The sequence below is a fragment of the Balearica regulorum genome, chromosome Z (assembly GCF_011004875.1).
Source record: "Balearica regulorum gibbericeps isolate bBalReg1 chromosome Z, bBalReg1.pri, whole genome shotgun sequence".
In the NCBI taxonomy this organism is placed as follows: domain Eukaryota; kingdom Metazoa; phylum Chordata; class Aves; order Gruiformes; family Gruidae; genus Balearica; species Balearica regulorum.
The window spans coordinates 17,763,178-17,776,967 of NC_046220.1; the positions used below are offsets into that span (position 1 = coordinate 17,763,178).

The window sequence follows — 13,790 nt, forward strand, 5'->3', positions numbered from 1 at the left end:
ACTACTATAATAAACTGTTTAATGTAACGGATAGAAAGTCCTTTCTAAATTAAGGAGTGCGGGGCTTGAAGCGTAGTGACTGCAGTATGAAGAGCCATTGCATTCCAGAGCTTGCGCACTGTCTCTGTGCTTGACCTTAGTGGTTAGGTGTTTTATCAGAATAGGTGGTACTGTTTCCCATTGCCTGCTTTGGACTGCTCCCACCACTAGCCCCTAATTCAGCGTTTGGGTCCTTCTCTGTTGACCATTGTCAATTTTGATAGTGTTCTTTAAATGAACTGAACTTCCTTCTTGATCGAAAACGTAGAGTAAGGCAAGATGCTAGGATCTTTATGTTCCTGAGACAATGACAGGTAATTTCTTTACTTAATTTTATTGAAGTTTGTGCAGAGAAAAATGTTTTCCATCTGTGTCACTATGATATAATTGGCTTGAAGATTCCAGAGACTGGCCAACACAGGGACTTGTCCATTAGTGTGATTGACTTGAGCACAAAATCCAGTTTGGATTGTGCTGTACTTTTGGGTGGGATGGGCAATGCTCTGTTACTCTCATCAACCAAGATGTAATCAAGTTAGAGGAAATCAAAACAGAGAATTATGGCAGGGGGGTTGGAACTCGATGTTCTTTAAGGTCCTTTGTAACCCAAACCATTCTATTATTCTATGAATTATGATTAAAATAATCTGCTTTTAGAATTTATAAAACTTGACTATTAGAGCATCTTTAGTTCATAGGCTGTGGGCATACTGTTATTAAAGCTATGCCTACCACAAAATGAGCTAGGTCAGATTTACAGCATTTTAGCTGTGTCCATTTGTGTTGTATGCATGCTTTCATTGATTTGATTAATACATTAACTTCCTTGATTTTACCACAGAATGAAGCCTGAATAGGGACATGTATTGCAGGGCAGCTGATGGACTGCAGGCTGACCTGCTGAAGTTCTTCCTATTCTCTTGTTACTATAGCTGTACACGAAGTCAGCCTGAGATTGTTGTATCTTTCTGTTAACTTTGTTTGGCCTTGGCTAAACTCCCTAACCGTCTTGGACTGGCAGTGGTGGTTAAAAGGTCATGATGCGTAATTTTCCTTTTGGTATGCTTAGTCATATGGCTTTCAGTGTTTGCTACATAATTGATATAATATTGATGCAATATACAAGGAAATGCAGTATAACATACATTAATGTGTAAATATAAATGGTATAGCTGCAATAAATTTTGGAAGTTCTGTCTTTGAGCTGTGCCCATGGAAGATGTTTCTACCACTCACTTTCTCTCCTATCTTTCATCTAAGGAATACTGTCACTGTAGGAGGCAGGGCTTGTATTGGCTTCTGTGCTGTTCACAGTACAGCGCCTCTGGGATGGCTATGTGCTGTTGATGATTTTAGCTGAGATGTGGCACGCTTTCAGTTTCACCAAGTCAGCCATAATATTTACTAGCAGAGGAGAGACACTAGATTGAAAAGAACTTGTATGCAAATTCACTGCCAGATGGTAAGACTTTGTATTTCTACTTTTCTTTATTCAAGAAGGCCAGGTAGGTTATTTCGTGAAAGACTTGTAGTTCTATTCTTGCATACTTCATTTATGCATGAGGTGTAGCTTGATAATGTTTGAATATAATTTTAGATTAATGATTAAAAAGCAATTTGAAATGTAGTTTTGTGTAGCTTTCTATTAAAAATTCCGTTGCTCACATGCTTAACAGGTTTTTGGCTTTTCAGTAGTAACAATTTAAAAAGCAGCACAGAATTATTTTTATCATTAACATCTGTATATGGTAGACCACACATGAGTAGATCTGTTGATTAAGAAATTATCATTTTTAGCTGGCTTACCATTTCTTGATAATTTTTTCTTTTTCCTAAAAGAAAAACAAATATGAAATAAAATTGAATCTGCAACTTTGCTGATGAACTTCCACAAGGAGGCGGAAACTACTTTATTTTGGATCCTTAATTGTGTTTTATGGATTGACTCCAGCAGTTCTGAGGCATATGAAGTCGCTTTATTTCGGGTGGTCACAGGCAGTTTGAACTGACAAATTTGGCAAGAGAGAGAAGCAAATCTGTTGTGGAGTCCAGGAGAATTTGCAGAATATGCATTGCATAAAAATGCTTAACATTTGTAGAGCCTGACATGGTGTTCACTGGCAGAGGCTATTAACAATATTGAAAGTTGACCTGAATGCTTCTGTACCATCCGATTGTAATCTAAAGTTGTGTTTTATAGCTTGAAACAATTGGATGGCAGCTTAATCTTCAAATGGCAGAGTGTATGCAAGCGAAGCTGAAGTCTCCTCGAGCTATGCTAGAGCTGGGACTGAGCAATGAAGATTCAAAGGTAAGGAATATGTGCCTGGCAGAGTTGGAGTGAGTTTTGGTGATGGCCTTATGTTCAAAGTTCTGATGCATCAGTTGGAACTATTGACCATTGTTAGTCTTGCCAGTGTTTTCATTTTTATATTTCAAGCACTTGGAATTGTTAAGTACTGATGTAATAGCATACATATTAGGCAGACTGAGAGCTGTGTTACCGGCTCTTTGGGCTGTAACGTAATAGAGGAATATCATGGAATATGGTTATGTTAGGTCTCTAAAATATCTTTGTAGATAATTTATTTTTGTCACATAGCATGTGATTGGTGCTTCTTATACTTCTAATGTCTAGTTGCTTGCAGCCTTCTACCATGTGTGTAGTTATGTAAGATATTACTCAACACTTGCAACCTTTCTGTGCTAATCAAGTGTTTATATGAATGATGACACAGTATGCAAGGCCACAGAAAGACAATATTTGGATGTGTTAAGGTAAAGTCTTAAGTTCAAGGTTTTTAGTGACTGGTGGTGTTCCAGTGCCAGAAACCGATAATGGACACAACTGTTTATTCGTATAATCTGCATCTTTTGTTAGCTAGCATGTTTTAAATTAAACATATGAATTGCTTTTAACCTTATCTTGCTAAGGGAAATTGGAGTCTTCTGTGGTGTCTGTCAGAATGTTTATCTATGAAAAAGTCAGTATATAAGATTTGAGGGAAAAAATCAGAACTCATTTCTGCTTTAGCATTGTATTTAAATCACAGTAATTTTACTAATGTGAGTGGAATTTCTGATTTATGGTAGAATAAAAGAGATATACAACTTATGTTTGTGCTTCTCACCAGGACTTGCAGCAGTTGTATTTTTTTCAGTGGTTCACTGCAATCTGTGTTTCTGAAATTCAAATACAGGAACCAGACAATGTTTTATGTCCAAGCTGCACTGGGCAGCGCTGCATACAGATTGAGTTCTGTGGCAAAACGATTTAAAAAAATGAGGAAAAAAATGTCACTTTCATATGACATAAAGTTCGTCTCTTTCCTTTACAAACAGAATTCGACAAGTGGATTTTTTTGATTGTTTCCTCTCCATTTCTTTTTGCAGGTATAATTAGATACCAAGATCAGAATTATTTTGCAATAATTCCAAGCCTATAACAGACTTGTAACTGGCAATTAGATAGAACAGTGCAACGAGAAAAACATACTGATGCTCTCACACTACAAATACTAAAATTTAAAAATCTGGATTGGTGTGAGGGTATCTACAGTTTTTTTTCCTGAATGATTACATCCTAGTGTAGAGTAGGCTTAAGATTAGCTAATATCTGCTTATGTATTGACAGAAGTGTTGGAACATAATTTTTGTGCTGTATTTTGCATCTTCCTGATCTCTTTGTGCACTAAGTATTAAGTTATATGAAAATCCTAGATACCAGACACTTCTTTTTTTTCTCCTCAAACTTATGTGTGTGCCTTTTGTGCAGAAATTTGGCATGAATTTAGTGCGTATGTTTTTAATGATTTTCTTTGTTTCTCCTGGAACAACAACTTTTTTTTTTTTTTTTTCCCTGCCCGTAATTCATGGATATAACAACTTGAATTTTTTTCAGGAAAGACATGAAATGCTATTACAGAGGACCTTTTGTGGGCTGGCTCATTAGAGGGCAGTAGTGCTCTTTGTCACACTGGCTCTTTGAATGCTTTTTTTGAGATCATACTTGGAATCAGTTGTTGTGGGAAGTGTTAAGTGTTGACTTTTCTAATCTGTATATAACAATAGAAGTTTGTCTTGCTCATCTACAAAACTAAAGCCTATTAATAAAAAAAAAAGAACGATACTGAGCAAGGTAAATGAAATTGGCTGTTATTTCACTTTTGCTAACTAAAAGTAATTGTACCAATACATTAATATTTACTAAACTCACTCCACTTAAAGATCATTTAAACAGTTCTTTGTCAGAAGCTGACATTGAAAATTAATATTTAAATTATCTCTCCAGGAGAGGAATCCGAAAACCTGTGGATATATGAGTGTTATTTGTGCTTCATAAAATAGGGTCAGAAGATCTGCTATATACTATATAAATATTTATAGAGTATATTTTGTCAGCTTCAGATGAAATGCAGAGTCCCATAGCTATTGTACCCTCAACATCCAAAACTAAGGTCGTCTTTGGTTCTTTCATGTGATTGAAGCTGCTAGTGACATTTGCATCACCCAGGAAATATGCTGCTTGTGACTAGTAGTAATTGTGATCAGATCACATGATTTTTGGTAAACTGTTTTTTCCTGGATTTTGTTACAAATTTTCCATTTGCTTATACTCAAACTTCAAATTATGCTTGATTTGGATCTAACATATATTTTGCATATGCCATGAAAAGTTTTTCACCATGGGGGTGATTAAGTATGGGAATGAGTTACCCAGAGAGGTTGCAGTGTTGCCAGCCTTGGACATACTCAGGAGTACAAGTCCCTGAGCATCCTGATACTCAGGAGTACAAGTCTGTGAGCATCCTGGCTGAAGCATGGAGTTAGCCCCGCTGTGAGCAGGGAGGTGGATCAGGTGGACTACCAAACCCTGCCTTCCAGCCCAAGTTGTCCTGTGATCCAGGCTGCTTTGCAGCTCAGTTGCTAATGGTGTTTTGTACGGGGAGAAAAAAAAAAAAATCTTTCAATTAAAAATCCAATTAACGGTGGCCTCTTACAATGATTCAGAATTTGAAATGTTTAATTGCATTTTTAAATCTGAGGGAAGTAGAATTTCTGTGAACTAGGCACACAGAACAAGCTGGTATGATGGGAAGCGTCTTTTTGAACTGCAAGATCCTTTTGTTTCCATTCTGACATTATAATGAGCTAAGGTGACATTTAGAACTAATGTGTAAGATACCTGCTGCGTATAAGGGTTTTCTTTAATAATATGATTTGGTTTCAGATTTTTTAGGTTGTTGAGTTGCAACACAAAAGTCTGGGGATTTTTTACAGACTATTATTATTTTTATGGCTATAGAGTAAATTAACCAGTAGAGGGAGCACACATTAACAATCCTGATAATCAGTGCTGCTAATTATGATTTTGATTTGCAAAGACTGATCCCCAAAATTGCTGTGTTTATTTAAAATGTTTCCTTCAATAATGTATTTAATAAATATTCACATAGGCACAGGCTTGTACATTCTTTCCTACTGTAAATAGTAGTAATTCCTTAGGCCATCTAGTCCAGACCTTTCTAAAGAACTGTGATTGTTTTCTATAACTGTAGGAGCCATGTGAAAAAAAATAAAAAATGTGGTAAAGGCTGTAGAAAAGGTCTGAGGGTTTCAGAAACATCACATCACTGGTGCTGAATATCTTCACAGAGGAATGGGAGAAGTAAGAGTGTGTTACTAAAGAGTTTCTGCTATGCCTCTTCACTAGGAAGATCCAGTAAAGTACATTACTATAGAAAGTATTTATTATTGTGTATTTTTACACGTGATCTGTAGTTAACAGTTATGTTTGAATATTGTTAAGATAAATAAACTATTCTTGCCCAGTGTTGTCTCTCAATAGTTATCCAATTTTTTTCTGTGAATCCATTCCACAGATTTCATTAGGTTCGGTTATCTATTTACAATTTGTCCTATGGAAGGCTTTGTTCTTTTTGTGATATTTCCGTCTCTTTATTTCATCTACCATTTTATTCTTAACTGTTAAGGACTTCTTGGGGGAGCACTTTTTTTCAGTGTGAATGCTATATATAGATTCCTTGTGAGAATTCAATGCTTTGTTTAGATTGTTCCATCTTTATACATGTATTTGAAGAATTTTGTTACAGGATTTTGTCTGTCAATGTGAGACAAAAACTGATAAATGTGCTGGTTTGTTAAACCTGCTAATGTAATACTTTTGACACAAGACAGATAATATTAAAATGTTACTATACTAATTTAATTTTATTTCCGTTTAATTAATTTCCCCTGACTTCTAGATGCTTAAAATGGGGAATATAACAATGGAAATATTTAAAACTATTTTTTTCTGCAGCTATTTGTTCAAAATCAAAATGGGGTCTGATTGCATTTGAAACTGAGATCGTAATACATATTCATCATTCTACAGAGTAGATAGAAGCCTGGAAATCTTAAATTTTACTTGTTAAAGTAACAGAACATAATTTTCTTATTCTTTTCCTCGTACTTTTTACAGATTGTCTATATACTTCTGGACTGTGAACAAATCTAGACCTTAGGCATTTTGCTCTGTTTACTTCAATAAGTATGCCATTCTGCTTGCTAAGTTTGCCCATTGTGTATACTTTGCCCATCTTTAACAGCAAAGCAGAGTAGATGAGAAACAAAGCTTTTCTTCTAGTGGAGCTAGATCAATCAGTCAGTTTAGGCTGTAGATTATGTGCAGCCTGTACAGCATGCAGGCAGGACCTGCATTTGGATGGATATTCAAGGAAATATGGTGGTGCTTCTCATTCCCTCTCAGGTTAGCCCTTTGCTTCCCTCTGAAGTTGTATTTGTGGAGTGGCATAATAGTGATAGTTGGTGGATGCTAGTGGTACGTTCCCACTCCAGAGAGGTAGGAGGTGGCAGAGTTGAGCATCTATACCATGATGTACCCCCTTCATTTGCCTTCTCAGTTCTCAGCTTTTGGGGTGATACATTTAGGGCCAATTTTTTTTTTTTTTTTTTTTTTCCAAAATGGAGGAGTAATTTGTATCTGTGGGACCTCGAAAAAAGAGGGCAATTAAAAGACATGACGCTGGAGGAACTGTGATGAGGTGCAAACACTAAACAATTGTATATTGCTTCTCAGTCTCATCAGTTACCTCTCCACCACTTTCTCTTCTGATGAGGATGTCACCCTTTTCCTTCTCAGAATACAGACAAGTTTGCATGTACACCCTTGAACTGAGTTTTGCCTTCTCATCAAGCAGGTTTGTAAGTCTCCAGTAATTGCAAAAAGTAGGTAGGACAGGTCTTGGATGAATGCAAAAATTTTAAAGGATGAGATTAAGAGAAAAGGTTTTATCATTCCTATTTAGAGGAGGTAACTGGAGGCCTGGATAACCTCAGGTAGCACAGTCCTGGTTCAAGGTCTTTCTGAACTTCTACATAAAGGCAAGGTTGCTGCTTTTGGCAAGGTACATCATGAAACCAGTTTTGTTACAATCTAATAAATACTGCTACTGATAAGAAAGCAGAAACTTTCTTAAGAGGATGTTTCAGAATATTGAGAAAAGTCCTCATATTTGTAGGAGCTGTAGTAAGAATGAGTGTATAATCTTGAGTGTGTGGAACAGCTCAGAAAAATGAGCCTGAAATTTGTAATTTGCTTCCAGGCTGTCACATTGCTACAGAAAGCTGTCAGAAATTTCATTGAGCAACAATGAGAGCCAGAAATTCCAGTCTTGCAATGCACAGCAATTCTTGCCTTAGACTGCTTTTGATCTGTCATATCTATTATCTCTGATTAAATCCACTTAATTAGAGGAAAAAATGAAGCTGCAGTCCAGAATTTTCAGGATGCTGAGAGGACTTTTGTTTTCTTACCAGTGTAGAGATGGACAGCAGAGTAACCCATGTCCTGTAAGCTGTGAGTAGTTTGACATTTTACTTAGAAATCATTTACCAGATGGTGTGACTCCAGGAGTATGCACTTACCTCTGACAATTGTACTGCAGGGTGTAGTTAATTACCTGGATCCATTTGTGATCTTACATGATTTAATTATCCAGCTTATAGTAAGGATCTCTTTACAAGGGTCTCTTTACAGTATTCTTGTTTCACCTAGCTATATACACAGGTCATGAATACAATCTATAACACAGGAATTTACAAACATTGTAATTGTCTACAGCCTCTGCGCATGCTCTGTTCCCACTAAAACACTCCTGACACATGTCTTTGTGTCACAGAATTGCATTCATGTGCCCTTCTGTACAACAAAGTTGACTGCTGCCTTTGAGAATTGGAGACGAGGGCAGACGAAGACAATGCATGGTCTCCAAGTCAGCAGCTTTCTAATGTAGATATTTAAAACCAGATAATACTTCTATATATAGATACGTAAAACCAAAATTCATCCCTAATGTTGAAAGGTACAGAATTCAGAGGGTCATAAGGCCTTTGTATATATCAAGTGAGTAGCATTTTACAGCATTTAATCGGGTAGGAGTGGTTGTTTCTTGCATTATTTGACAATTAGTAGCAAGCAGAGGAGAGGTAGAATATGTTCTTTATAAAAGTAGATTAACTTTTTATATATGAAAACCTTGGTGTTGGGGAAGCTGTGCAGAACTACCTATAAACGTGTGTCTGTATGTTTTCTGAGTACCACTGGAAATGCTTCTCAGTTTTCCATCTTCAGCTTCGCAGTTCTTCCATCTGTAAAATGGAAGAACTTGTTACTGCTCAGCAGTTGCAACTTGGAGATGCTTGTGGAAAGTTTTGTTATTTATTAATCCTTTATTTTTCCTTTGAGGAGTTCTAAATGAGAAAAGTTATGAGAGATGTGGAATTTTGGAATTTTAAAAAAGGAATTTCCATGTGTTTTTTCTCAGTAGACTAGTGCTTCAAAATACGTCACATCTTTTACGAGCCAACAGTGTTTTATTTTCCTGTAGCTGGTTCCCATGTAAGGGATACCTTCAGAGCTTTTTGGAAGAGATAGGATTGTCTTCTACAGTCATGATTACTGCCTGTTTTTCATCTACGCTGACACTTCAGAAGAAATTGTCTTGCTCCTCATTACTGTTAGCGGTAGATTGGGAGCAGTCTGTGCTTTGCTGTTCACTTCTTGGGTGGGAATGGAAGAGGTGCACTCTTCTTAATGCCTTGCCTTCTGGTAGTGCGTACTGTGTTGGAGACACTCTCTGAGGAGATCTTTAGTCAAAGAGAAGCAAAATATAAAAGAGGGGGAGTTAAAAGTAAGATCTAAATATGTACAGAATGTTTTAATGGCAGTTGTGAACTTGCCTGTAAATATTTCTAACTTGTAGTTGCACCATAGAAATGCATTTTTTGGAGACACTCCAAAAAGAGGTGGGTTAATGACTTTACTTGGGATATCCAGAAAGAACAGTATGGAGTGTTCAAAGAAAGCTTTAACTTTTATACAGCCTATTTGTAAAAAAACAGAAAAGGTGATTAAATAGCAGACTTGCAGAAGAGAGAGAGTATGGTGTCCACACCTGCCTAGACTTTCAGGTGGACCTGCGCTACTTCTCCACATAATTTAATTCATGCATACATCCATACAATTATTTCAGGCTTACTGTAGTTAGTTAAAATTTCTTACCACTGTATTTTACTTCTGCACCTGTGGCAGGATGGGCAGAAAATAGAGGAAACTTTCTGCCTTCCATTCCTGTGTTAAATAGTGCTGCTTATTGAAACACTGCTCAGCAGACTGCAATGGGCATAGATGGAAATGGAATGCCTGTGTTGTAAGCATAAGAAACAAAATTCTGTGAAGAAACAGAAACACAATCTAATACAAATGCCAATGGAATGGGTTCTTTCTTCCACCCTAAGCAGTTCTTTAGTAATTTGTGTAAGTTCTTATTCCATTGTCTTCATAGAGTAAATAATGATACTGACTTACTCAAACTTGGGCTGCTGAGGAACACTGGCAGTTTTATTTCTTTGTTTTCCACAATATTTCATTTGCCTTTTATTAGTGCACCCAAAAAGCATACCTGCACAAACTTCTTAAACTTCTTTTTTAAGATGTACTTGATTATTTTGTCCTGAGTTGTGTATTTTTCATATTTGAAAGTTAAGTGGGTGGATTAGTTTGGAAACTGCAATATTATGTTGCTGTTTAATTTATATGAATGATATTCTAAGAGGAAGGGAGATGAAGGTATAAGAAGGCATGGAGTAGTCACTCAGCCTGTGAGTTTCTTATGTTGATTTTCTGTGTAGCTTCCAGAAAGTCTAGCTGCAGGCTGACATATTTTAACCCAAGTCAGACACTGATCTCACTCTTCTCCTGTGATAAGTCTTTGTTATCTTCATAAAAAAATCTTGTAGGTGAGAAGTCCACTATAGCTAATTGCTAATTTGTAAAATGTAGTATTTTCAATCCATTTTGCTTAATTATTGCTGTAGGATAGGTTTTTGTAGGCAATTCAATAAAAACATTATATAAATGAACATTTTTAGAAGTACCATAAGATTTGATGTATTTGTTTTCCTGCTGAGTGTCATGTTGACTAAATAACTTTTGCTCTTTTACATCTTTATGCACATCAAATAGGTAATTTTAATCAGTCTCTATTTTTTTTTCTCCCTGCAGTATCAAATCACCTGCTTGATCTTCACTTGCAGTAGACCTAGTTATTCCAGTTCTTTTATTATTTGTAAAGTTTTTTCTTTTGCCTATTTAGGCTGAATGTTAATTGTTTTTCCTTGAAAATACAGTTATGCTGTGTGTCCTGACAAAATAAGGCCAGCTTCAACATCAAATCTGCTTAAGACATGGACATTTCTAAAGCAGTCCTAACACTAATGTTGTGTATAATATTTGCCTAGTACAGGCTGATATTGATATTTAAAATAACAAAACTCCATTGCATATTTGTAAGCATTTCATTGCAAGCCTGAGTATAATTACATGCTTTTAAAATCTGTCTGACTGCCCTTAGATGCTGGAAGATGTCTGTCTTAATAGACAGAAGAGCTGAAAATAAATGTCATTTAACAAGTATGATTTTGCCTTTTTAAGTTTCTGAAGTGCAAAAAGGAAGTTGGACCAAATGGATTAAAAATCTCATAGATAATTCACAATATTTAAATAACTTCTAAAATCTGGCAATATTTATCAAAGTCAACTTTTGTTGTTCCTTAACTGTCTCGCATGCCAAATCTTGGATTTTTAAAGAAAACTCATTTCTAATTTGTCTTGTCTTCTCCAGCAAACTTTTCAACTCCCTTATCAGAGGATGTGCTCTGGAACGGGCACACAGAGCTGCATATGAGTAGCTAGTATGTTTGCATGGAGGAACATCAGCATCAGCTTGAGGGTCAGCAGCGCACTGCTGGAGTGGGGAGCTTCGGGTGAGCCATCTCCTGCTGCTGAACTGTGTGCTGGCGTGTTAGAGAGGTAACAGCAAGGTCTTGGTCCTTGGAGGGAGAGAGCCAGGGGGCTGCCCTGTGAACAACTGCTTGCTTTCCCTTCGGCATCTTGCTCGCAGCAATCCTAACTGCATCTTCTGCACTGGAAGAGGGAGAGATACTGATTGAGTGAGGGTAGAGGTTTCCAGTCAAAGTATCTGTACAGGACGTGGGAGACTTGGTCATGTCCCTTAAATTTATATAGTGAGGCAGTTTACCTTTCTACCAGAAAAAATGCTGATGACTGCCTCAGGGCAGAGGGATGGTAAATTTACAGGGGCTTTGTATGGTGCCTTGAGTCCTCTTGTCAGTATGAAGTTCAACAGTCGTGAGATTCTGCTTCAATATATGAGTGCTTGGCAGTATTTTCCTTTCAGGCTTTCTCTGAAATCCTTTCAAGAGTAGGGCTAGCCACTGAAACCAAAAATGAACTGTTTGAAGCATTTGAACACAGTGTCTCTTTCATAATACTAAAAAGTGAGGACACCATGTGTGAAACTGTCTAATTTGGGTCAGGAAATTACAAATTCTGTTACAGTATTTTTACTGTGCAGCTCAAAGGAGAGAAGCTGATTTGTGTCAGAGCATTTGCATCTTACCAGGGTCAGGTCCCACAGCTTACTATGGGACCACTTCGGGGCTGTGCATCCTGTATCCGGTCATGTTTTCCCCCTCTCCGTTGTCTCTACACACAACCTGTCACATGTCTTGTTGAACAACACACATGCATACCTTTTCTTCCTAACCATGTCAACACTTGTATCAGAAGAGAGCTGCCAGACCAGTTCATGTATCGTGCAGGTTGCACCTTGCTTTTTTCTCATGTTCTTTTAGAAGACATCATGGTGAGGAGAACCATATCCAGTTACCCTTTTGGTTCGTACCTTGCCAGCAGCTCTGTATTACTTAGACTATTACAAACTAATTAGGTGACAAGTATCTCACCAGCTCTGCTCAGAGTAGTACTGAAGGACCCTGCACTTCTTCAGTTGCATTCAATTTATGTTTGTGTTCACCATTGTGATTCTCCCCTGTGCTCTGCTTTTCCTTTGTCAGTTCTTTAAATGCATTATTTTATGAATTTCTGTCCAAAATGGTACTGTCAAGGAAAAGTAATCCTCTCAGTGCTTATGAGTTTCTAACCAAGCTGCTTTGTGGGTTAATAACATGTTTTTGAATTTAAAACCAATTGAACTGTTCTGTATTTTCTATCCACTTTGCAGAATTGCTGGGCTTACTTTCCTGTTACTTTTCCTGATTTTTTTTGTCAATGTGCAAACCAGTGAAATTGCCAAATCTGGCTTCCTGGAGAAGTAGCATGTATGTTCTTGAGGGAGGATAAAGTGATCATCTCCTGTGTTGCTAACATCTGTCCTGCTTAAGGCAATAAATATACAGTACCTGCTGTCAAACAGTATCAACACTGTGCATTTGACATTGAACAGGTGTCTGTAGCAGTGCTGTGACACCTTGTTCAGTCATGATTCAGGTGGAAGAGGGTAGGTCATCACCTCAATTATATACAAGGGTAGTAATTTTCACTCATCTTGTTTCCTGTTGTTTACAAATGACCAGAGTCTGGTATCTGGAACTGTGCGACATCTAAATTTGTGCCACTTGCCTTTGTATGAACATTTAGCAAACTTTAAAAGCTGCTATGACAAGTGACCTTTTTCACAGGTTACAATACATGAAATATGACCTCTTCCACAGGAAAACCACAACCCACAGCGTGGCCTACAGCCATCATACTTGTTCAGTATGATTGTATAAAATTACTACTAATGAAATAATAATGCATATTTCTAGGACTGTGCACTGACTGGCAAGGCAATAATAGAGATTTCAAGTGGGAAAGGAGAATAACTTTGTATTAAGACAAAGATCAAGACAGATCCTGTTACTAAGAATATACTTTGAAGCCTTGCGGTAATGAAAGGGTAATACAAAACCAAAAGTAGAGCCAAAGCTAATGAAAATGCTTGTCTAGCTTGAAATTTATGCATAAGGAAAAGCTGCTTCTTTCTGACCACTTGAGAAACATTTTTGAAGTTGCATAGATGTAGTCAGAGTAACTAAGTTGTGCAGCCAGCCCATGAGATAGAACCACACCAGTGGGTCAAATGGAAGAGAAAATGGCACTGTGATGCTTTCTTGGTGAGTTTATAGCTGTCTCAGTGTAAAGGCATGACATTCTGCTGTGCATGTAATCAAAATATTACAAGAATTGCTTTGTAAGTGGTGTTTGTAAATGCTTTCCTTCCTCAACAGCATCAGGATTAGGCACTGAGTTTTTCAGTAATACCTGACTTGAGGCTTTTTGGATTACTTCTGGTGCATAGAGA

At 37.1% G+C, this 13,790-nt stretch overlaps 1 protein-coding gene across 2 annotated transcripts in view; it reads left to right on the top strand.

Moving 5' to 3' along the window:
* The window catches only part of COMMD10 (COMM domain containing 10), a 114,702-nt gene that overhangs the window by 25,436 nt on the left and 75,476 nt on the right, over positions 1-13,790 (top strand). The window contains exon 5 of one of the 2 annotated variants that reach the window (XM_075740315.1): positions 2,240-2,350. The exons of the other annotated variant lie outside the window; for it this stretch is intronic. Within the exon in view, the coding sequence (XP_075596430.1) occupies positions 2,240-2,350 (111 nt within the window). The remainder of the gene's footprint in view (positions 1-2,239; positions 2,351-13,790) is intronic. 2 annotated transcript variants of the gene reach the window in all.